Below are 26,572 nucleotides of genomic sequence, written 5' to 3' on the forward strand. Positions count from 1 at the left end.
GCAATATAAAATTTAATTTAAGCTATTTAAACTGTGAATTTTTTTAATAAGCATTCATTATCAACTAATCGCCTCGCGTAACGTACTTAGTTCGTTCCAGGAGCAAGTTTGTTATGCGAAAAGTTCGTTGTGTGAAACGTGTTTTCACATAATAATACAAGTTAAAAGAAATATAATTTTGAAGCATAAAAAATGGTCATGAGTCGATGGAGATTACATTCTTAAATTTGAGATATTTTTGAAAATCCGACGATACTGTCAAATATATAAGAGTTTTTTTTGTCAAATTAAGCCTCGTTATAATGACGTGTTGTGTAATGTACCTAAGTGAGTACATTTTGTTTTCAATCAACGACAAATTTTGGAGTTGGCAACTTCTATATGTATAACGTGCCTTGTGTTTCGGGAGTTTTGGTTTCACGACACAAAGCATTTTAATACCTCTGCGACATTAATGATTTTCATGAAAATGTGGTTAAAACTTAAGTACAAACCTCGTAATCACATAAGTACTTACGTGTATGAAAAATAAGTTCGTGACGTGTGGAGAAACTCATTAGCATGCCCCGAAATGACATTTCGGCAAAATAATATTGTTTGTGCGAATGTCACAATTGATTTAAATCGTAATGCCGCACGTGCTATTTCTCCGGAATAGGTCCCTGAACGATTTTATAATACTTGCCGATAAGGGTGGCATTTCACACTCTTGTAACATGTTACCTAAAACCATAATTGTATCGAATTGTCGGGGGTTTACAAAATATAATCACGCGATGGAGAACTTAAAAGTCACTTTATTTTTCAACCCGTCTCTTCATTTCAGCGGTTAGAAAGTTGAGAAAGCATCCGAGAGGTTTTGGATTCGGTTCTCCATTGGTTTAACTTCTAATTTATCCATAAATAAATAAGGCAAAGTTAGGTTAAAAAAAAAAACAAAATAGAAAACTTTTAATACAAACTTGATAATTGTATTCTTAAAGCTACGGTCCCATCCCTTAGTAAATATAATTTTTTGTTTTTAAATATTTTTTTATTACTATAAAAATACTTTAATTTCATACTATTTCTGTGAGCCTAAGCGGCTCATTATTAGAAATAGGTATCAAATTGTGGTAGAGTGGGTTCGGCCCAAGAAATCTGACTCAAGAGTCCGCGACACTATCCACGGGACAACAACCCAACACGTAGCGTTTATACTTATCTTTGTATAAATCGAGCTCCACTGCTAACGCGGTGTCATTCAGAAGTAAATGACCTTAGTACTGTGAGGATTTCTTAAACTAAAAGCTCTCGTGTGCACATAACATAGATGTTAATTTGTTTGTTTTTTTTCCAGTGCTGCTCCTGGTGACGTCCTGCCTGTGTGCCGACGAAGTGCGTGACACGCGGGAGGGAGAAGATGTGACCCTGGAATGCCGTTTCACCCCCCCGGCCGCCTCCGAGTCCCTCACCTACTACTGGGTCCGCAAAACCCCCACCATGCATGACAATGTCGCCATCGGGGACATTCCTCTGGACAAGAATTACAAGTAAGTTTGCGAAATTTAAAAAAATATATGCCCATCAAATTTAGCAGGATTTTTCTTCCTTGTTAAAGTACTAATTATTTAATAAGTATTTCAATAAGAGAGTACTTCAATAATAAAAAGAGCCCATCACATCTCGCAGTATTTTTCTTCCTTATTAAAGTCCTTTTTTTGCACTGCATAGTCCTAATACGCCATTTACAAATAACAATGAAACTCCACTTAGCGAATACAAACAAATTTTATTTTAAATGGTGAATAAATTTTTGATAAAAAATGTATTAAATTATATATTTTTTGTTTGTAAGCATGAGTAGCTTTTTATGTGTAATAATTAATTGGTACTTAAAATTGTACTTGTAATTTGTACAAATCCTACGTATGATTATTATTACTATTTTTACCTTTAAAGAAAATGGGGCAGGTATTTACTTAAACCTTGGAAACAGAAAATAAATTTCTTGACATATTATTGTTTTTATTCAACGTTGCTTTATTATATTATATGGGACTTTAAATTGTTTTATTGAAGCAAGGGACCTATTTTGCAAAAGTTTTATCATCCAACTTTATTCAGGTACTGATTATGACAGCAGTTCAAAAATTTAATTTGTTTTAAATTTTGATTTTCAATTTTTTTTTAAATTTGTCGGAAAATCGTTGACAATTTTTCTATATCTGTTTAATATAGCGATCTTAATTTACTTGATCTATTTCTATTAATTAATTTTAAACTGACGTTTTCCCTCTTTTACCATCTAAATACTGTTATCTTATCAACTGTGATTAATTTATCAAACAAAATTTAAATATCATTAAATATCTCGTTGGTAAATTTGTGGTATTTTTTTTAGTAATTTTAATGTTATAAAAAGTTTATTATGAATTTATAATTTCGAGAGTTCTGTTATTTTAAGGTCTTGAATAATATTGAATTTAATAAAAGTTTGGTGTCTTGTTTATTCTAGTTGATTATCGGCGTTGTTCAATTTTGTGTTTTTCTGTTAAAAACTAAATTCACCAGTCTTTCATAAAATCTGATTTTGTCGTGTGATATTACAAGAATTGTCACGCTGTCCTCTAGATTTATGTAGACAGAAATCCCTCCATATTATTAATAATATAATATACATACATAAACTTTTAGTACAGAAAAATGTATTTATGTTAAAGCCCAAAATTTAATGCAAATAAAAAATATTACTTGAAAAAAGTTATTGTATCTTACCTTTCAGCATCGTTTTCTATTCAACTTTTCATTTGTTTTTTTTTTAATTAATTTTAAAATAACGAATCCCTGTAAAACTGCTCAAACAGGTTTAGTTTTACGGTTATTTTGCTCGTGATTACATACACTTAAAACTTTTAATACTATAATAAATTTTTAATATTATAATTACACCTTACCAACATAATCACTATATGTACTTACATATTGATTAAATATAGCACTCAAATAAAAAAATTCTCCCATTTTAAAATGATTTTCTTCAACTGTGCCATCTCCAAAACACATTTATTTCACTCAAAATATTATTCGGCAATTTGTCTAATAACTGGTATAGTGCTATTCCTAGTCCTATCTCCTTGAATATATTTTTCGATTTTTCTGTCAGGAATATTCCTTGATCCATTAGTCTCGTTACATATGTATTCGAGATAGACCCTTATGCTCATCGTTGTTGACATTATTTACGCTTTCGCCAATCCACCATACTTACGTAATATTTTGTAAATTTATAGTATTGAGTATTAGGTACTGGGAACAGTTTTGTGTAATTGGCTTTGAATGATTTAATTCCACGTTTGTTTTACATTTTTCGAACATTTTTATGAATTTAATCCGTACGTTCCCGATTTTGCCAAGGGTAGAATTTATAAGTTAAACCATACCGGTTTATTCCGTACTTTACATTGCATTCGACCAGTGGGCAGTATGTGTAGTTTGTATGGAATGGAAAGCGATATGTATAAATTTATTAATTTTTTTGCTGTTCCAATATTGCTTAGTTTTTTTCCAAAAGTTCTATACATGTATTTACTAAATTCAGTTAGTATTTATCATCAATCGAAGATATTTATAAAATATTATTCCATTTATTCTAAGCAAATATAAGATATAATTATTATTTAAAGCCAACATTAAGAAGCTTTAAAAAACTTTTAAAATATCAAACATAGTATTTATTTTGGGAGTGATTCCTTCTTTCCACGATTAACACATTTGGTTTACATATTGACGTTTGTTTGACATTTCGGACAAAGTGACTTCCAATATAAACGATAAGAGCTATCAACATTATGTTTTTTCTTGCGTATAATTTATTTTCCTTTTTCCTGTTTCTTCTTAATATTTCCTTTGAATTTAAACAGTCACATTGAAGTACGATCAATTTAAATTGCTTTGAATTTCAAGCGCGTTTGAAAAGTACTTTGAAGTGTAAAATCTCTCACTCACTCGACACGTTAAACTTGAAAGTATTTTTCTAAGGTCCACTTTGTATTAATTTTCACATTTTCTCTGAAATGTTAATAAATATCTCGGGATATTAGCATATTTAATGGCATTCATCTGGAACTTGTAAGTGTGCCGTACAAATTACGTTACTAAAATCATTTTTGGATTTGAGATTTTCTGGCATAAGTAATCTATTTAAATTGCGTTAGAAGGCTGTCTAGAAATCCTAAGCGAGGTTTTATCGTGGGTCCTTTTTGCGTTGGTCAACGTGGGAAGGACACACGATAAAGAAATTGAATAAATTATCCTTTTTCCGGCACTCCTTATCCGAGTTATTTAAAGATATCTCTAATAAATAAAAGACAAACTATTCTTACCCATTTTCAAAAAAGAACGAAAAGCAATATAAAGAAAAACATTTTGAAACATTTTCTTATTGTGTGGGAAATAACCTTTTTAAATTTACATAACATAAATATCTTTTGGATTATTAATTTTATAACATTTTTCATCTTTCAAACAGTAACCAAACAATAAATGTGCATACACTTTTTAGCATCCAATTACTCACGTACATCTTCTTAGCGTCTTTTCTGACCGTCGTTGCTCCTTAATCCTTTCGATTCAGGGTATTGTTCTAAGGACATTAGGGCACTAGTCAAGGGTTTGACTTTGTTCTCTTGCTCTTTGCCCTTGTATATTCCAGTACCACACGAATATCAATCAAATAAATAACTGAATTTTTTGTAATATTTTATTTTGCCATGTATTTTTTCTTCACCTTCATCAAGTGTCTATTTCAATTTTAAAGATGTTTTTGAAAGCTTTGTACGTAAACATGAATAAAAAGTATGTCACCGTATCGCCAGTAAATGTTAGATTGATCGAACTATGATGGTAATACAATCTTTTCACATACCTGGTATCCTCGTATTCGCAAATTTATTCATTTTAATCGGTCGTATGAAATGGCATTAGCCAGTGAACCGTTAGAAGCAACAATCGATATCCGAATACCATCAATCCCGCGTGCAAACTCACTCCTAACTGCCGAGTCTATCCAGTCGGTTGGACGGCTTAGGATTCGTCTCACGTAGACTGATGATGATATGATGTCTCCCGGCGGGGCTCGCAACCCTCACACGCTCGTAACAATTGGGTAACGGCTCAAAAGCCTCCCCTCAGATGAGATAATGAAAATTTATCACTCTTTATATGGAATTCACGTAAAGCGGATGCTAATACCGACGAGAAAACTGAGGAAGAAACTGGAAAAATTGAATATTTTTTTTCATTCGGAAAAGTCAATCGAAGGGCCTCGTTTACATCGAATATATTATGTAGTAGCCAAAATTAAATATGAGACCACCAACTAATTCATTTATAATTAATATTTTATTTAAATGATTTTTTCTGCTTCAAACAGCATGTATAAATTTGATGAAGTTTTAATTAACTAAAGTAAAATTCATTATTTATGATCATTTCCAAAGTACCACGTAAAACGTGAAAGTAATAAAGTGTTACCTTTTAATGATTACATTTTTATATCGTCAAGGCTAGAACAGTTTTTATGTAGTACTTCGGGGAGAGCGATGAATTTTTAACATTTTCTTTTCTCGGTAACAAAATTGGTAATGTTTATGACAGCAGTATTATCACGGGACAAATCGTCAAAATTATGGTTTGAAATGTCGATATTGGCGCGCGTCATTGTCAGTCCGACTGTCCGTGTCACGTCTGTTTTCCCTTATTTCGTGTGTTGTAAATGCCTTGGAAAGTTGTTTGACCACCGGTCGAGTAAATATATCCAGAACTGGTTAGCCGTGACTGCACCGGTAATGGATGCTTTCCCTCGATCATCTGCGGTCCTTTCAATCGCTGGGCCGATGCACACTGCACACGAAATTCAAGCTTTAGCATCACAAATCAAATTGCTGTAATGAATCGGCTAATATATCAACTGGCCAGGGATTCTGCTAATTTATCATGCATGCTTGTCCACGTTGAGTATTCACTGATAGGTAAAGGTATGCACAAACTCGATACACGTGCATGGTTTATCGAATTTGCGCTTCAAAATCAAATGCTTACTTGCTACATTATGAATTTTAGGATCCATTAGGTTTAATTTATTTTTAACCTTTCTGTGAGGGGAGTATGGACGTAAATGAACGTCGGTACTAATTTTCCTCAAAGGAGCATCGACTTTAATGAACGTCGAAGCCCATCTCACTTGGTACGATGTGACTTGTATATCAATGACATCTGTGGATATTTTGCCATATAATAAAACCTAGAGATTGTGAGTTTTATTACTTTTATATAATTTCTACGTTCATACATAGATTTCGTGAAAAAAATATGTTTTTCATGTAAAAAAAAAACTCCCCAGAGAAAGTCGGACATCAGTTATTGTACTCCCTGAAAGGTTAACTAATAGTCAACCATATTATTTTCTATTCGTATTTTTTTTTATTATGTAGAAATAATCGAGTTTAAAGTAAGCTAATATGTAGTACGAGTAGGGCTCACTTCCGAACTTTAACTAGATTACAAAGTAAAGAAACAAAAGTGTTTGCCGGGTCAGAATAAAACCCCCGCTAGATCAGTTTGTTAATCTGTTTCGGTTCATTTATCGAGCATACATACACTGCTATATCCATTTCCACCTAAATCTGACTTCTTCGCCGAGTCCACAACACAATTTCCCGAGCCCACACATCGGTGGAGATTTATTGCTAGATAACAAATAAGGCTGTGCCTATTGTCCTGTCATCCATTTTGATGAGTTCGCCATTGTTTAGCAGCCAGGTTTAGGCTGGAAGCCCCTCGTCCCGTGTACGATGACCCCGGCTGTCACTCTTCTCGTCATATCGCATTTCACGTAACATTTATTACCTTTATAATTTAACCGGGAGCACGAGTTCACGCAGACTTCTGACTTGTGTTTATGAAAGGTACGACACCGACCCGACCTTTTTCAAAATACATAATGTGATAAGTTTATCCAAATATGTTATACGCCTTTAGAAATTCCATCAGGCTCTCGGAAATTCTCCGAGCCGCGTGGAAAAACGCGCACTATTCTGTTTCGAGTGATGAAGCATTTCGTTAAATCTTAAATTCCAATCTTGACACACGGAATTGTTTTCAAAACTCTTGTTTTGTGATTTTTATGGTTTCATTATTATAGTCCGCGTAGAATTTCAAACTCGCGAACCATTATTTATAGAATAATAAATTCGCTAACAGCTTTAACGCCCTAGAGTAAATTTATTTTAACGCGAGTTTAATCTCGTACACTTTATCGCTCGGTTAGCAAACAAAATGTACACGCGATAGTGAGATCTTAAGGGGTTACCATTCAAAGGTTCAATGAAGACGACTGATGTATTATTGAACCTTAAGAGAATTAATATTCTACAATAATAATTATTTTGAATATTATACGTACATCGGTACAAGGTTTTTATGGCTAGTTAAAAAAATATAATCATATTTTCAGGCGGGTCTCAAGTTGGCGAATTTAATCCAGGATTCAGACCTTGTCACATTTACTGTGTCACTAGTTTGATCAATATATCTAGGAGTTATAAATTGAGTGGTGTGGTGTCAATCATAAGTAGAATTGGTGAATTCGACACGTGTGTAAAGTGATCACTTAACTAAATTTGTAACGGTCATAAGCCCTGCAAATGCCCAGACCATTCGTCATTTATGTTGAAATATCAAAAAAGGTTTTTATGATATATCTCGTTTTCAAAGATTGAGGGGTCTGTGCTCATATTTTTTTAGACTCAGTATTGATTACCAACTCTTGAATGGGTTTAACTTCAGTAAATTTCTCGACATTATAGGGCATGAAAGAATTGAGGCAATTACAAATGACTATATGATAACTTTTTGGGGCCTGCTACCCTTGGGAATGGGTGAGAAGGAGTAGCTTTTCAACATGTCAACCTCAGTTCGCACAAGGAGGGATGACATGTGTATTGTTTTCCCTAGTTTGAGTCCTTGCTATATTTAGACTGTCAATAACCCTAACTGAAACTTTGATCCTTTTTTAGAAATGATAAGACCTCCTCCAGCAGGTGAACAATACTAAATTCAATTCGCATTGAAGATTATCTGCGATAATTTTCTAATTAAATTATTACACAAAAGAGGACCTTCGGTGACATCTTCTAACAAAACTTTAACTACGCATACGCCACGTTGGCGTTCTATTGTAAATACCTAGACTTCCATATTTCTCTTCATCTATATTGAGATACCAATATAAATAACTCCTAAATGGAGACAAATCTAAAATTTGTGAACAAAGATGAAGAAATATTTTGTATATATTCGTTTGAAAATGCCATAACTAGTCGAAACAATTGTCACAATATTAAATTTTTATGTGTTTTTGTTAATAAAATACATCCTAGTACACTAAAAAAATCTGTGTTTGATTTAAAAATTAATACATAAATATATTTTCTATATTAAAAGCATTGACAACTTTGTGGTAAGGTAATAAAACACTCTCGTTACCATCCATTGTTTACTTTGTGTAACTCCACTTTTTTAAAGCACTTATTTGTGACTATCGGTTTCGGAAAATAATTCCATCATGAGGTCATTAAAATTAAATTAAAATTGTTAAAATTAAAATTAAATTATTACGATTTGACATTTGCATAAAAATAAAAATATTTGAAACACAGAAAGACGACAAATGAATCACGATGGGAATATTTAACTTCGAGTTCACAAGTGGACTCGGAAGTTAAATTTAGTTGGTTATTTATTATGGATAAGTCTTTATTGATTGCTTTACTTATTTCTTATTTTTCTAGATTATCTAAACGAAGATGAGGATAAACTCAATATATTATCTGGTTTTGTTCGATCTTCAATTCTGTTTCTTTTAATTCAATAACAATATCGTTTTCTTTTTTTGTTAATTATGGTTTACTTGTACTGTTTTGTCCGCCTCCGTAGTGTAATGGTCAGCACGCTCGGCTACCGTTCTGGAGGTCCCGGGTTCGATTCCCAAGGGGGGTAAAATAAATATAAGTGATTTTTTCACTGTAATATTTATTCAATATTACCATGGACTGGTACCTGAAGCGGAGGGCTGATCACATTTCCTTCATGTGTAAACGATCAAGATAACACTGCGTTTATATGAAGCTGTGCCATATGCACCATTGGGGTGCGGATAAGGGTTTTATTTATTTTATTTTTATTTTACCATGGACTGGTACCTGAAGCAGTGGGCTGATCACCTTTCCTTCATGTGTAAAACGATCAAGATAACACTGCGTTTATATGACACAGTGCCCTATGCACCATTCGGGTGCGGATAAGGGTTTTATTATTATTATATACTGTTCTAAACCAATATTGATTTATTACATGCAGTAACGATAATTGCAATGAAAAAAAAGTTTAATTCTCAGTCAATCGCAATGTATCAGAAACCACTCATTAACGTGAAGTTGAATAGCAATCTACCAGTTTGTAAGCTCACCGCCTCGAGGCAAATAACTCTCTTCGAGAACAGGTGCTAAGGTTTGAGGTTACCGAAACCTGATGTGGCCATCATTAAAGCGGTTCCTCGGAGTTGTTTAGCCGAACACATCGCTCACTCCTTTCAAGAACGTCATAAATATAAATACTTTATAGCAACTTCAAAACAAAACAATTTTTAACTATTTAAATGAACCTAAGTCAAAATTACTTCAATTGATTTCATCACTTATGACGTTATACACACGCACTATGCTAACGATAAGTAAAAGCAGTAAAAGCTCAAAAAGCTTATTTATTATTTGATATTTAAACATATCGCTCACTCCTTTCAAGAACGTCATAAATAAAAAAAACTTGATTTTTCACGAGAACGTTTTTAAAGTTTAAAAATAAAATACAATGTATTCAAAATAAATATCAAGCCACTTATTGAACTTTTTACTGTGTAACAGATATTTTAAAATAAAACCTGAAGGTTTTTTCTCCATTTGAAAAATATTTAGTATATTAAAGAAAAAAGAATTAATCAATACCTTTTCTTCAAAATGCAAAAACAATACATTCTGCCCTGTAGCGGGTAAATATTAAGTTTAAAATATCCCTCTTTTACTGGGATATAGTACATTTTCTGGGCATTCCGATAATATACTCAACTGAAAATTGACGATTTTTGATTTATGACGTTCTTTAAAGGAGTGAGCGACATTCGCACCAAATCTTCTTGTTTTTATAAAGTTTAACTACAAACCAAAAGAAATCCACAATATTTTGAGTGTGTCGAATACTTGTTAAAAAATCTAGGTTTTCTCCACTAATATTATACGCATTTTAATACGAAAATGCTAAATAAATTCATTTAAAAATTATTGGTTTTAACTGTATAAAATTATATGCGATGAATTAAAGATGGCCTTAAAAAAATACATATTTTAGCTCGAAGAAGGGACGTTTACTTTTCAGTAGTCATTTTGATTTTGTTGTTAATTTTAAACAGAAAAATAACAGGATTTCTTTTTACATTTTCGACATTTCTACACAGCCGAAGAAGAATATGGCGGTCTGGGTATTTACAGGGCTTATGACCTGTCTCCCAGTAAGTAAAAATTATCTGGGTTCGGATCTTGCATACATCCAAATAAAGGGGTTTCTGCTTACTAAAAGCTTTCTTCATCCCACTGTAGATTGCACATGTATAGTGACATGAGATGAATGATATATCTAGAAGTTTCAAAATTTGAGTAGCGTGGTTGTGAATCATGGATAGAATGGTCGTTTCACTATGTAAAGTGATCACTTAACCACCTTATGACAGGCCCTGTAAATACCCATTCCATATTCTTCTTCATCTATGTTGAAATGTCAGAAATGTTAAAAGAAATCCAGCTTAGGCAGGCGCAGTGGCGTAGTTGGGTAGGCACTCGACTGCGAAACTGGCTTCGCGGGTTCGATTCTCGCCAATTGCAAAATGAATTTAAGAAAGGTTTATTTTCAATTGGTCTGGGTGATTGTGATGTATTTTTCACATTTACCTTCCCTATCTTTACTATCCTACCTGCTGACAAGCATCTAAAATAGACGCTTTGCGGGCACTTCTTTTAAAAAATGTATATGTTCGTTTTCTGGTTAAAATTAACTACAAATTCAAAATGAGTTATGAAAGATAAACGCTCGTACTCCGAGCTAAAATATGTATTTTTTAAGGTCATTTATAATTTATCGCACATAATTTTATAAAGTTAAAACCATAATTTTTTACGGATTTATTTCTCATTTTCATATTTAAATACGCATAATATTTCTCGCTGTTAATATTTTGTATCCTTATAATGTATTCTCGGGGTTATTGAGACGGTGAAACATCGTTTATGTCAATTTAATGCCGTAATTTGTGTTTGTTTATGGCATTTGTAACATTTTATTAATTTTAATATTTATTATACGGGGTTAAATTAACCAAATAGACGCTTTTCATGTTTACAATTTACATTCGATAATATGGCGTTTCATATCCTTTTTTAAATGGGATTAACTTTATTTAACAACTTGGACGGATCTAATATGGTTACAAAAGTTTTTTTTTATAATTTTAATCCATTTTCTAAACATTTCTGCTTACAATCTTAAAATTAAAAACGTAGCTCTCTCCAATAAAGAGACTGAGCTCTTGTGCTTGGAGAGGGACACACATTTGTTAGTTATGTTTGTTGGTAATACAGTTTATTTTTATTGAAATTATTATTACCTTTACTTTTTTCGTGTTTTTTTCTTTCTTAGATTAACATCAGTATATAAAATTCTTTTAATTTATTTTTTTAGCATATTAAAGTCTTCAATTTTTTTTTGTCTGTAGGAAGGTTGTCGAAGTACTTGGTTCTCAAATATTTAGAGTTCTGTTGGAATTGTTTGGTATTGCATTTTGGTATTGTAAAGTCATGTTTATATCTCAAAGAAGAACTTTTATTTAGATTTAAGTAATTTTCACCCTTAAATAGTTGGAGAATTGCAGTTTTTTTTAAAAATAGTTTCTACTTTTGGAATTTAGAATTTTGAAAACAATAATATTGAATATGAATTGTCAATGTAAAAAGACGATATAAGAAAGGAATGTAAGGCTGAACGAGGAATAATTGAAAAGATTAGGAAGAACTCTTTGCCGTGGTATGGACATGTGGAGCGAATGGATAGCGAGGGAATGACTAAGAAAATATATGTGGCGAATGTGAGAGGGAAAACAGAACGTGGACGACCGAAAAAGACTTGGCACGATCAGATCAATCAGAACCTAAAATCTGGCGGTGTCAAAAGTCTGCGTAATCGGAGGGCATGTATGACTAGATGTATGGATGTGAAGGAGGCGAGGAGGAGGCGTTCCATCCTTTCTGCCTACCCCTGCGGGGAAACGGCGTGTTGGTAGTAGTAGTAGTAGTAGTAGTAGTATGTAACACAACACAGAAAAAAACACGCCTTCGGGCTGTCAATTTCCTCAATATATAGTGTAGGTGTATACGTATACATTTTTAGATAGTAAAATGTTTTCATCTATTATGGGTCAGCAAAAATATCAATAATAACAATTAGCAGAAGTTATCTTTCAGTATGAAGTTTTTTCTTAAACAAACAATAGCATATAAAAAGGGTAGAGATAAGATAGTTGAATAAATTTGTACTTGAAAATGATGCGGAATGCATCGAAACACGTGTCACAATAGATTTAAAGAAATAGTGGTATTTACCAAGTAAAAATTGAATTCAAAACTTCCAAATTTCGTTAAATAATACGAATTATTTTTCGTTGCTTTTTTTTTAGTAGATGGGTCCCGAGCATTTTACAATTATAACTTTAAATGTATGCATACAGCGTGCGAGCATCTGGCTAATCTTTTTTGTGTAGATTTTTCATTACCAGTTCAAAGTTTTAGCACACTTAATAACGCTAATATATCATAATGTTAATTAAAATATTCTACAATATACTCTGCATTCTAAAGTCTTTGTTTTGTTTTTTTTGTACGAAAGTTGACGTATTTCCTTTATAATATAAATTTTTAAGAAATGCGTAATTTATATAACGCCATTTTCAAAAAAAAGAACTACCTCAAGGGCGCTAATACAAAAATGGATTATGATATGAAAATGAATATGTCAAGAAACAGCTCTGAAGGAATATTCTGGAACTTCAAATCAGAAATAAATCATTTTAAATTTTAAAAAAAATCCAATTACTTTTGTATGTATGATAATGTTAGATATTTGTTTATACAATGTTTCCAAACACATCACTATACTAATTTCCGATCACGATCCGTCGTGAATTCTTTTTGTAAAACATGTATGAGATAATCTCGATTATTCACGTTAACCATTTGTGTGATGTGTATGTATGTGGGTATTGTTTCATACGACTCGGATAATATTATAAAATGTTTGCTTTGTACCCGTATATCGATCCGACTCGCATTTCGCCCGTGCCGGGTTCGAGTCGCGACTACCGGTTTGGTAAGTGGAACACCTATGGAAGGCGTTTCAAGCCACTTTGGGTCCGGTTGTAATCTTGCAACGCGGAGCGCTATTCTTGAACTCGGATACCACAGAAAATATCTCGCAGAATATTGACGAAATCAAAACGACTTCTTAAGTAACAAGTAAATACTCGGTCTATTACATTGACGATGTAGATGGGATTGAATATTAACCTAAATGTACCATTTTCTACTGCCGAAGTTAGGAGTTACCGAAGTCATTTGGTGTCTTAACTTGAGATGAAACATCTATCGTTTAAAAAAAAAATGAAGATAGAAGTCTGAGAATCCCAAGGCTTGCGCTTCCTGGCGCTTGGCTGGCTTAAACGATTACTTTATACACTTGTCCACCGTTCACCATTCTGCCCATTATTTAACCAATATTGCATTGTTTTTTTAAGATAAATATATGCAATGGTATATGCAAATTAATATATGCAATGGTCTTGGATCTCTTTCAATCCGAGTAGCATTTTTAGTTGCAACTTCTTATGTATAAAAAAAAGACAAATTAAAACACCTATAATACTGACCGAAGAGTGAATAATCCAGTATCTGATATCCTCAATAATAATACAAGATTTTTTGCTGCCTTGAAGTTGTGAGCCTTATCGTTTTCTGCTCGCAATTCTGCGATTCAAGCAAGTTGAGGAATCGGCCCCCAATACTATAGGCATACATGCGTGTTGGTGCTGTGCGCGGTACATGACCTCGGGACGCGGGCGAATGTCCCGTTAGCAGATATGGCCGCAGCCGCAGCTCCGTTGACATCTATTGCTCTTATTTGGCGTCAACTCCCTCCAAACCTCCAGATAACAGCCAGTGTGGTCAGTCGGAACGGCGTTTAACGGTGGTCATTTGTTATAATATTAAGTTTCATACCAACTTATCACGTCGGAACTTAATGGACTTTCTTAAAGCGGTTAAAAGTCAAATCAATCATACGAAAATCGCTTACAAAAATTAATGATTCGATCTCAGCCGTACGGTTCAATTTCACGCAATTAACTAGTTTGTACTTAGATTTAATTAAAATGATAATGGTCCGTTCATTAATATCACTTTAAAGAAATGTAATTAAATTTCGAGAAAAATTGTTTGAAAAATCAAAGGTCTATATGAAATACATTATCGTAGATGGGTCTTAGTCGGCCTACTTTTGGTCTTTAGCTCCCCCTCTAAGGATTGATCTGTTCGGTAATTTTCTATCCCCTAATGACGTATTGAACAGAATCGGGAAATATTTATTGATTTTTTCATTTTCTGGGAATCTGAGAACCAATTTAGGCGTGTGTTTCTCCCTCTTCCATTTTGGTTTACGCTATTTAGCTTTGTCAGCTTTCGAAACAACCTGGCCTTAATCGCATGCCTTTAATATACGTATTTTCGTTTCCGTTCGATGTGATTGCCTACTCTCCTATTTTCATCGAAATGAATATATAAAAACGACATTTATTTCTTTGCTCGCATTAAAATGTCTATAAACTTGTATTTCTTACATTACCCAATATTATTTTATTCCTTCCAGATTCCTGGAATATATTTTTTTCATGTTCTCGATATCTGGTTGATCAAAATATTATGGTTGAATCTTGTTCGCTGCTACGTTATCTCGAGTTTCGCTATTCTTCCTGTACGTAAATCATAATATTGTACGTCTCAAGTCAAGTAGAATGACTACTGTAACCCAGATACGCCATTACTCCGAGTATTTGCGCGAAGAACGGCATCCGCTACAGAACAGTTTATTTCTTTTGAAAATTTCTACATAATGTTTTTTGTCGAGATGGAAACAGGATCGACTTCTTTCCCGGCACAGTACCAGGTCACTCGAGCAAAGAAATTTTTCCAATTTGTCTAGGCTCTAGATTATCTCGATGCTTGTATACTAGACGGTAAAAATGTTTGCATTTCTTTTTTGCGCTTCGAGTTTTATTTGCTCGGATTAAGTTTGCTTCAGTTTTCACTTACTTACTCCTTTGATTAACTATTGTTACGTTGTTTGATCGGGAAAAACCGATCATCAAATTTCGCTCAAATTTCGTTTGATCATAAATAGTTTTAATATTTCACTTAGCGTTTGATCAGTATTCCTAGTGTTTGAGTTCAAATAAATCTCCAAAATGAATACATTGATCCCATCTCATCTATTCATCAAGCTCTATATCTTAATGACAATCGGCAGACAATGAAATCTCATTTACGCGCTTTGTTCCTTGAATTAACAATCGGTGCTCGAGGGCGTTCCTGAATTAACTTCTTAGTATGGATATTTAAACATTTCACAAATTTTTGTAATCAACCTTTTAGAATGCAAATGTCTACTTAAGTCTACAGTCGAACTTCTACGCTACGATATTGGCACAGCAAAATGATTTCGTGTTTTACAGTTTTTGAGGTGATTTGTTGAACTGCCCCTAAATACTTTCCGTTTTTTCATTAATTGATTATTTTATTCACATTCAGGAATTTCTGAAATAATAATACCCAGCTCCTTATAAATACGAAGTTTTCGGATTAAAATCGTGTATTGGTTATAGCCGTCATATTGGACATTATATATTTTATCGTATGCTCTTAGGTGAAATTCTAAATCGGTATTACGTGAGACGAATCTAAGAAAAAACTTCGTGAAGTAGAAATGATTGATCGTCATATAAATGCAAAATACATGACGCGTATCTGTTAAGAAAAAACTGATTTCAATTAATTAATTCGATAAAAACATTGTTTTAGAAAGAACTTCACATAAAAAAATTATTCATACGGTAATTCTACTGTATTTGATAGATTTACATTGCAGATTACTATAAATATAATTGATAATAATTACTTTTCCTGAATTCTTCTGACCTTAATCCGCTTCCAACGGTGCATATGCCACTGCATCACATCGACGCAATGTTGTCTAGAACCTTAATTATGCAAAGGCAAGGTGATCAGTCCTGCGCTTCAGGAACCAATCCAGGGCGATATTAATCATATATAATATTAATCACTCGGGTATTGAATGCAATACCTCTTGTATGGTAGCCAAACGTGATAACCACTACACTATGGAGGCGGATGAAACTTTTCCTCCATTTATTCGAATAACTGTTTTAAATGTTAATTATTTTACACGGTTTTTCAAATCGTTCATAAATCAGAAAAACTTAATAACGATATTAAGTTTTCATTAAATATAAGCAATTTTCATAATGTCACGGTATTATTTGCAAGAAACGATTTTTTGTTCGATCAATGTAAACAAAACCTTCTAATCAAATTTCTAGAAATTCCATTTGACATCAATCGCCGGCAAAATGAAACCGCGTTCAAATTTCATTTCACTCCGTAGTGAGCCACTCCAATTTTTCCTTCAATCGAAAATCGAAATTAATTTAAAAACGAGAGTATGGCGTGAATTGGAATTGGAATCAATTGATATGCGTCGGCTTCTCTTAAACGTCTCTCGTGAAAAGCCATTAAAAATTTCATTATAATTTCCGTTCGTTCGCGGCGTCTCGGGAACTTCCGCTCCTATTATACAAGTTTATGGTATTCCCTTCGAACAAGTGTTGTTGATAATTCTTCGAGAATGCTCGGAATAGTTAATGGGAGGCTTTTGACAGCCGTCTAATGTAGGTCTTAGAATTTATGAATTCCCCGAATTTTTGTGAACGACGTCAAATATCGTACCATTGGGAAAATGTTTGGAGCCAGTATTCTTTATTAATGTCAAAGTTTTTGACAGGTTATAATGGTGTGACATTTCACCGGCGAATTATTCTCCTTCGTGAATTATATCTTTCGTCTCCGAAATCCAATGGGAGTGTTTTTATAACGGTTCTTTTTGATTTGATATATAAGTCTTCTCAGTCGCAATTTTTACTCGATCTAACTATCAAATTTTCTTCGACACCTTCTCGATAATTTAAGAATACATTCCCTGTAGTGCCCGCTGACTCCATTACCGACACCTTATAAATTACGTCAAAATTGAGAAACGGGTCAAATAAAAAAATATTTCCTTCAACTCAAATCGCGTAAGAAAATTAAAATTCTTAGACCGTATTCCATCCCTTTATTTTCACTACAGACCTTTTCCTTTTGCCAAAATTGCCGCAAAACATTCAACTTCGGTTTGGTCGGAGAGCACGCATGAATTTTCAAAAAGAATGTGTTTTATAGTCGGATAAAATATGTTACGTTTTTCTTTTATTTTAAAATTCATGAATCAGACATCCTCAGTACGCGGCAAACAAAAACAAGATATAACAAAAATAAAATGGAGCGAAATCCATTATTCATAGCAGAGTCACACTGGCAACTGAATATTTGATACATATTTAAAATATAGTATATCGCGGGTCCTAATCCTCAGTCCTTTGTTTGATGTTTGTGAACCTTATCTCAATTAGGCAATTAAAGGTATCAAAGCGTAAACCGTGGAACGTGCTATGAAACTAAATACCGGGGCCAGCATCCCTTATGTTTTACCCTTATTGATGAAAAGTATTAAATTATGGAATTAATTAAAAACATTTGTATAGCACATCACACATACAGTTTGTTTACCACATTTTTAATGTACCGTCGGTTTCTTGAAATTGCTGAAATTCTGACGCTATTTTACCGCTCCTGCCTTAATGGAAATAGTCCATACCATGATTTTGTATACGATCACGGAACTCTGACTGTAATTTAGATTCGAGACAAAGATACGCGCATTTCTATAGGATTTGTATTGTTAGGTATATAACCTATACCTTTATTTTTCACTTGATAAAGCAATTCTTTGTTTTCGTTGCTCCTAAAGGTTTCCAGAACTAAATGAATTCTTTCCTTTATGAGTTCAACTCTTGTCATTGTACACGAAGGTACTTATTTTCTCTTTAGTTTTCCGGTTGCGTAACCTTTCCTGTTCGCATTCATACACGTTAAAACAGTATAATGTTCTTATACAGCACTTTAAAAAAAAAGTATTTATGGAGAGGTTATTATTGACTGCACTATAACAAAACACTTTTCCATATATACCTAGATACTTTTCTTATTTACTATGCGTTCTAACGCATCTTCGTACCGAACTTAATTAAACCATGATATTTAGAACATTTTAATAGTTTTGCTCGCTATGCGTATAAGTTACTAAGCCCTGCAAAAGCCCAGGCTTCCATATTCTTCTTCATCTACATACGAGCATCTTGAGATTTAAATTAAATATTTTCTTTACAATATTTTCAGTGTGTCCAAATACTTGTTCACAAATCTGAATTATCTCCAATCATAGGAGTTATTTTTCATAGTATTTTTGACATCTCATCAAATATGAAGAAGAATATGGAAGTCTGGGCGTTTACGGGGCTTATGACCGTCATAGGCTGGTTTAAGTGATCACTTTACACACGTGTAACATTCACCAATTCTGCCCATTATAGACAACATCCCTACTCAAATTCTTGGAAGTTCTATATATATATATATATATATATATATATATATATGAACCAATTTAGAAACATTGTTCTTGAATCACTAGAACTTCACTAGAGACATCTATTGGTGATATGAAAAGAAGCCTTTTATTGTGCTCCATATTCTTCTTCATCTTTTATGAAATGTCAAAAAATAGTATAAATAATTTCTCTTTTTTTGCAGGCTCGACTACCGCCCAGAGCAGGGTCGCTACGACCTCTTGATTTCCAACGCGTCCTACGAGAGAGACAACGGGCGCTTCGAGTGCCGCGTGAAGGCCGGGGGCTCGGGGCAGAGCGTGCACGCGCAGGGCTACGCCCTCACCGTGCTGACCGCGCCCCAGCCGCCGCGCGTGGGGCCCGGACCGCGGGCGCAGGCCACCGAGGGCAGGGACCAGAGACTGGAGTGCTCCAGCGTCGGGGGCTCCCCCGAACCCGTCATAAGGTAAGGCTATTTAACATGATCTGAACAAGACGGAGTGACGATTGAATGGATGAGCCAACCTTCTTAGCAACAATACGCCAACTCCAAAAATCCAGTAATTTAATTATTATTTATTAAATATATTTAAATATATATTAAATATATTATTTATTAAGTACATTTTCTGGGCATTGTGAAAATTGACGATTATTGATATATGACGTTGAAAGGAGTGAGCGATTTGTGGAGATTATGATGATTTCCTAGCTATAATGATTCGGCAGTCACTTTGTGGTAAAAGCTATCCATTTTTAATTAATGTTTTACTTAGTAAATACCACTATTTCTCAAAATCTACTGTGACACGTGTTTCGACGCATTCCGCATCATTTTCAAACACCGTATGTTTACGGTGTTTGAAAATGATACGGAATGCATCGAAACACGTGTCATAGTAGATTTTAAGAAATATCGGTATTTACTAAGTAAAACATTAATTAAAAATGGGTATATTATATATTGGACACTTACAGTAAGAACATCACTTGTTATTTCAGATGGTATGAGTAAAAATTAACGACACAGTTTCCATACTAGCCTATACAGCTGTTACTTATCTTCATACTAATCCCTAGTAGTGCTTTTAATTTATTATTTATTTTTGGTAATCTTATCGCCTTGATAACGCTGGATCGACTTTTAAAGTACGAGAATATCTAATAATAAATAACTTCTTCAAATAATAGTTTTTTCAAAATTTTTAGACTTCACACGGATAACATCTTATAAATTGCGACAGTTGTTCGATTTATTTGCTTGGATTAATCTCTTTAATCCAGTTAACGCTTTCGCTTGAACTTGGATCTTTTCAATACTTTATACAATGGTCCTTCTAGTCATACACTTAAGTGCTCGAGATAATTCAAGTTCAAAAGTTTTACTTCGTCGCCTCGGGAACTTTCTTTAAGTAAGTAGGTACTGTAATGTACGGAGCAGGGACGTAAACAGTGTCGCATTATTATTAAAGCTTTGTTGTTTTTATTATTGTTTAGGATTTAGAGTTAGTAAACAATTCTGCGCTGCAAAGAATAATATGCTGGTATAATATTTCATCTGTCTGTTCACGGTCGTGTCTTTCGTATTTCGCGTCAAAAGTAACAACGAGTTTATTGTTCGAAGCCGAACCTAAAAACGTCATATTACAAATTACAGGGTGGAGCAAAATTAATCACCCTAAAGGAAGATGCTATTATTTTTGCAAATGGAGTTTTGCGTCAATCGTATTTGACATTTCGCTCGCTCCTTTCAAGAACGTCATAAATCAAAAATCGTCAATTTTCAGCTGTGCATTTTTTCGGAATGCCCATAAAATGTACTATATCCTATCAAAAGAGGAATATTTTTTTACTTAATATTTACCCGCTACAGGGCAGAAAGTGTTGTTTTTGCATTTTGAAGAAAAGGTATTGCTTAATTATTTTTTTAAATATACTTAATATTTTTCAAATGTAGAAAAAACCTTCAGGTTTTACCTTAAAAGATTTGTTGCACAGTAAAAAGTTCAATAAGTGGCTTGATATTTATTTTTAATACATTGTATTATGTTTTTCAACTTTAAAAACGTTCTCCTGAAAAATCAAGTTTTTTGATTTATGACCAAGACAGCTGCAGTATACAAAGAGATCAAGGGAGGCGCTAAATTAATCATCCGATTTTGTTTATGAATAACTTGTTAACTAAATAACAAAAATATTATTTTGTAATGAAAACCAGTGTTGATACACATTTGTGCCAGTTTTATCACTTTGTTTATATACTGCAGCTGTCTAGTTCACAAATTTCAAATATGATTGACGTACGACGGGATTTCCAAAAATTATAACATCTTCCGATAGGGTGATTAATTTTGCGCCGCCCTGTGCAAAGACATCGTGCGATATATTTTTGTACGACAATATTGATTGAGTAAAATAAATCGCGTGCCCGGGCCACGTCCTTTGCGCCCCGCTACACCCTTGGTTTATCCACAAACCCTACGAGATTATCGCAAACAGACGGAGCAGTCTTTGATACCATAAATTTGAGCAATCAACTAAACATTTTTGCGAAGTTTTATTCAAATAAAAGATCGCGTGTGCTCAAACGATTCGGAAAGAAAGGGAGAATGTGGTCGTACACGAACAACTTCATATTACCGAGAAGGGCAACTTTTCTTTTATATTTCGGGGATTACATACGCAACAGGTTATAACTGCTTCCGTAAATCTTGACCCGAATTTTAAACGGTATCGGAGCACTAGGTAATATATGGCATTATAGTATCGAATCCGCCGTAAAATATCGGCTATTTCCAGCGTACCTACTTGTGAATGAATATTATGTACCACCCGAGCTGTGTTTATTGCCACCGCAATATAAACGTATTTTAGACTTAATCCCGGTAATCCTAGGTTTCGACTGTTACAAACTTTCTCAAATTTCATATCTTCACAGCCCCTGAAATACGTTTAAACTTTTCGCCGGGGATTATATCGCACGGAAAATTTCTAATATATTTTCCCGCGTTGAATGATAAACCCATCGACTGTGTGAAGAGCTTAAAGTTCGAGATCACAATAGACGGATGTCTATTTCCTTATTATACTTACGAGCTGCCATCTATTGAACTTCCGTGAATGGGAAATCTCATCACGCCACACATGCACGTGGTTTTATCTCTGATTTAAATATTTATGTCAGAGTTCTCTTACTAATCTTCTTTTTCCATTTTATTGTTGGTGAATACTACCGTGTTTTCGTTCATCAGAATGAAACAACATATTTGTTGTATATTGATTCGGCATTAACTTTGTGGAATGACATGATTATTTTATTAAAATTAAACACTTGAATATACCACTTTAATGACGACTAGTTTCGAAAACGACAGATGTTTTCATCTTCTGGTACAAATTAAAACAAATAACTTGTACCATAAGATGAAAACATCTGTCGTTTTCGAAACTAGTCGTAAATAAAAATAAAACTCATTAAAGTGGTATATTCAAGTGTTTAATTTTAATAAAATAACATATTTGTTGAAAATATTTTTTTACGACGCCATGCATAACTACTATTTAAACCCTAATGACAATCTACTGTAAAAGTTAAGGTAAGTTTTTAAGTTTTGTTAAGGTAAGTTAAATTATGTACTAGGTGTATAAAATAACATTTTAATATGAATACACCAGTGTAGCAGCCATTATTGAAGTTATAGCAAGAACGAGTACGCTGCACTCTGCGTTGCACCATAAATATAAATTTATTAGATATTCTTCCATCCAAAGACTTTTTAAAATTTCCCACTGGAAGCCATAAATCTCGTAAGCTTTTTCGCCCAGGAAACAACGTGAGCTTGTGTTGCGGATACGCTAAAGTAATTATGCTAATAGCAAGATCATCTTGACTTTGTCATATTTAAGAAAATGCCGTCAGTAAAATAAAGTGAAGGGAATATTAACAGTCTGTTGTTACGCCTATGTTTTTAAATTCCTAGTATTTTCCTTTAAAATCTCATTCAGAGGCGTGATATTTTAATAAAATTCTTAAAACCGCTTTGAGTCGAGGCAAAATATTATAATTTTCGCGAAAGCATCGTTGTTTCATCACATTTTATCCACGAGGTATTCGTAGATTTAGGAAATAATCCCGGAATATCTTGAATTTTTAAATGTATTTTCGAAATAAAGATTTTATTTCAAGATTTGTTATTTTTTCACTTTGTTTTCCGATCCTGTAGTTGATAATTGATACTACGAAACAATTTACTCAGTATTACCATTTTTAACGGTATTATAGGCGAATAATTGCTTTATAATATTAATACCTATTTTATCTTTAAAAACCACGGATTTTATGGTTACGCGCGATAATTCAAGAGTATTTAAGTTCTCGTATATAAAAGACATTTTAATAAAAGGCAGAAATATTATTTAAAAGTTTTTTTAGTAAAGATTTTTTAAACATTTAATCATTTTTCGAATCGTGCGTGTTTTATATTTGCACGACAGATCTCGGAAGTGAGTAACATAAGCGATTTTTTACTGAAGGAAATGACTCACCACTCGTTTCGTTTTAATTTGACCAATGCCAATACCGATTCCAACCATTAGCAAACCGCACTCGGCAACTGGAACATTCCCAGCACTATTCGCGTGCTCATTCTAGACTCATTCCGTATCCGGGATTTACTCATCAGTTTGATGAAATACATTTTGGTGACTTCTTGGAGTATCGTGACATCGAAATACAGCGGCATCGGTGATTTGGAAGTGTTGCGATAGGCCGTAGTGAGGTCCGTGAAATTTCCTGCAAAATGATTTCGAGAATAAGATGAATTACTCCTAGGGAGCCAGCGAGACCGCGCGGAAGAGGGGGAAGGAGGTTTTCAATTCATCATCCCTCCCGGGATTACCCGACTGCGAAAAACGCAGGACAAAAGAAAGAACATTTCAGATTTTTGTGTCAATTTCAAAATAAAGCATATTCTCCGCGCTCGCGGTATTTAGATGTACGTTTACATTATAAGACGAAATGTTATTTTCTTAAATAAAGGACGATACTCGTCAGTGATTTCGAGTTCATCACAATGTCACTCCATTAAAAACTTTACGTATTAAAAACATTTTTATATTATTTATTGATTAATACATTAACTTTGTAGAATGAAACGTTTGTTATTTCAACAAAATTAAGCACTTGTATACTACCACTTATTAAGTTTTATTTCATAACACACGACTAGCTTCGAAAACTACAGTTATTTTCTTCGACAGGTGAATAGTAAAATATTAGTGTTTTACTTTTCACCTGTCGATGAAAACAACAATTGTTTTCGAAACTAGTCGCGTATAATGAAATAAAACTCAATAAGTGGTATTATACAAGTGTTCAATTTAAAAAAAAAAAACTTTTTACCTGCCGAATCCAAAGGTGGAGAATGACCGGAACATTTCGTCGTAACATCGCTCGTGGCGAGCATCAGCGAGCATCCGAATCTATGGATGGAGCGCTGGACTCGGTGTACCTACTGACTGCCCGAATGCTCGCATCGTAACGTGTTAACGTTACGACGAAATGCTCTGGTCAATCTCCACCTTAAGGATGACTTAATCGACAAATAAAGTCGCCCGATTATTTAATTTCTTAAATGGCATCGGTTTTCCGTGACTAATTTATTACCAAAGGTAATTATTAGTTTTTCACTTTATTCCAGATTTCCCACAAACGCTACACGAAGTAAACAAGTGTATTTGGGTCTCGCCCGTAACTCCCATTTGTAATCCGGGTCCAACCGTGTCCTAGAGGACCCGAAATCCTCGCCTAATTACTCACCTTTACTAACGCTTTCACCTTCTCCATTATTTATTATAACCCACCCAACCGTCACTAACTGGTTACCGGAAGACGGTTCACGTGTGCTGAATGGAAATTTAACTTTAAACTTAGACACTATTCGAGTTTCGTCGTGTATAACGCTCTTATGGAACCGTGCCTATACTTAAACTATAATGAAAAAAATGACATTTTAATAAAGATGAAGAAGAATATGGAAGTCTGGGCATTTACGGGGCTTACGACCGCCATATGCTGGTTTCAGTGATCACTTTACACACGCGTTATATTCACCAATTCTACCCATGATAGACGATCTCACTACCCAAGTACCCGTTTATGCCCAGGCTTCCATATTAAACTTCATCTATGTTGAGATGTCAAAAAAATGATATGATAAATAACTCCTATAATTGGGGATAATCCGGTATATGAACACACTCATAATGTTGTTAATTGTAAAAATACTCGCCGCTTCAAAATCCCGATAACAGATCAGTTACATTAACTAACCTTTCAAAAATGTTGTGAATCACTCGTTTATACCGAGAATCATTACGAATGTACGGTGGAGGATTGTTTCGAAACACCTGAGAAAATGATGAGATGCCAAGGTTACGTTTCTAGTTTAACCTTCAATGATTCATTATTTTGCTATTCGTGAATAATCTCGGCAGCAAGTGGATCGACACATTAATATATAGAAATCCAAGAACAATACTCAACTAACTATTTAAAAACTTATAAAGACTCAACTAACTACTTAAAAACTTATAAATTGTAATTTTGCTTGGTAAATACGACTTCTTCATAAAATCATTTGTAATACGTGTTTCGATACATTCTGTGTTATTTTCTAACGCCGTAGAGTATGTGTAACTACATGTAAGTTAAAAATTTAGGGTTGTATTTGAGACATTGAAGGATGAATTAAAAATGGATAGTTATTACCACAAAGTGACTTCTGAAACAATTTATGAAATTACCTTGAAGGTTTTTAAAATATATTTATCGATTCTTTTATAGAAAGTATTCTGTCCTCATTGTGTATAGATAGGTCTAACGATTTAAAAGAAACGTGAATTTTGCCTCGCAACTTCGCAGGCATCAAGAAGTGCTGGTAAAGTTTGAACAACGGAAATATAGGGCAATATAGGTCTTTCAAAACCTTTAAAACAAAGACATAAAAATATACGACCCTCTTCTTGTAGAAAATTGTCTTCCTCGAAATCAATTTCCCCGCTATTTTCTTCCGCCTTGCAAATTTCGAGTCACTCCCTCTGATTCCACCGCCGTAATATTCATTCGAATTCTCCGTATCTAGTCCAGATGTCCCATGGGTGTACTTCTATCTGATACTTTGCCAAATATTTTCTACCGAACCCATAATTATTTTACTCCAATATCATTTGGCCGAGTTCTCGGCGTCCACCTTTATGGTACAACTAGTTGACTCGAGAAAATTAATCAAATATCTCAAACTGGATTATGTTACATCGGTAAAAGATTACATAGAATATTTTATCATTGAATGTCAGTTTGTAATTACGCAGAAAGCATCTTAAACAATAAATTTGGTTTGGTAAAACCAGTCGTGCATTAAATTTAGATTGAAAACGTACCTACCCATCGTGTTACTTGAGCGCCTAGATATAACATGCCCAGTCCACGAGGTACCAACTATTGATGTTTGAGTTCAACCCAATTCGCCTTATATATGTTAGACAGAAATCCATCTCATTCGCGAATTCGCCTTAATTTCCTTGAAATCGAACGATACAAGGTGG

General features: G+C 33.8%; 1 protein-coding gene across 1 annotated transcript in view; it reads left to right on the forward strand.

Moving 5' to 3' along the window:
- ed (hemicentin protein echinoid) overlaps positions 1–26,572 on the forward strand; it is a 164,590-nt gene that overhangs the window by 115,335 nt on the left and 22,683 nt on the right. Inside the window, exons 2-3 of the mRNA XM_088277225.1 lie at positions 1,340–1,532; positions 19,173–19,433. Of these exons, the coding sequence (XP_088133351.1) occupies positions 1,340–1,532; positions 19,173–19,433 (454 nt within the window). The remainder of the gene's footprint in view (positions 1–1,339; positions 1,533–19,172; positions 19,434–26,572) is intronic.

Source organism: Brachycentrus maculatus, unplaced genomic scaffold (genome assembly GCF_059751285.1).
Source record: "Brachycentrus maculatus isolate JH-2025_06_01 unplaced genomic scaffold, ASM5975128v1 h1tg000039l, whole genome shotgun sequence".
In the NCBI taxonomy this organism is placed as follows: domain Eukaryota; kingdom Metazoa; phylum Arthropoda; class Insecta; order Trichoptera; family Brachycentridae; genus Brachycentrus; species Brachycentrus maculatus.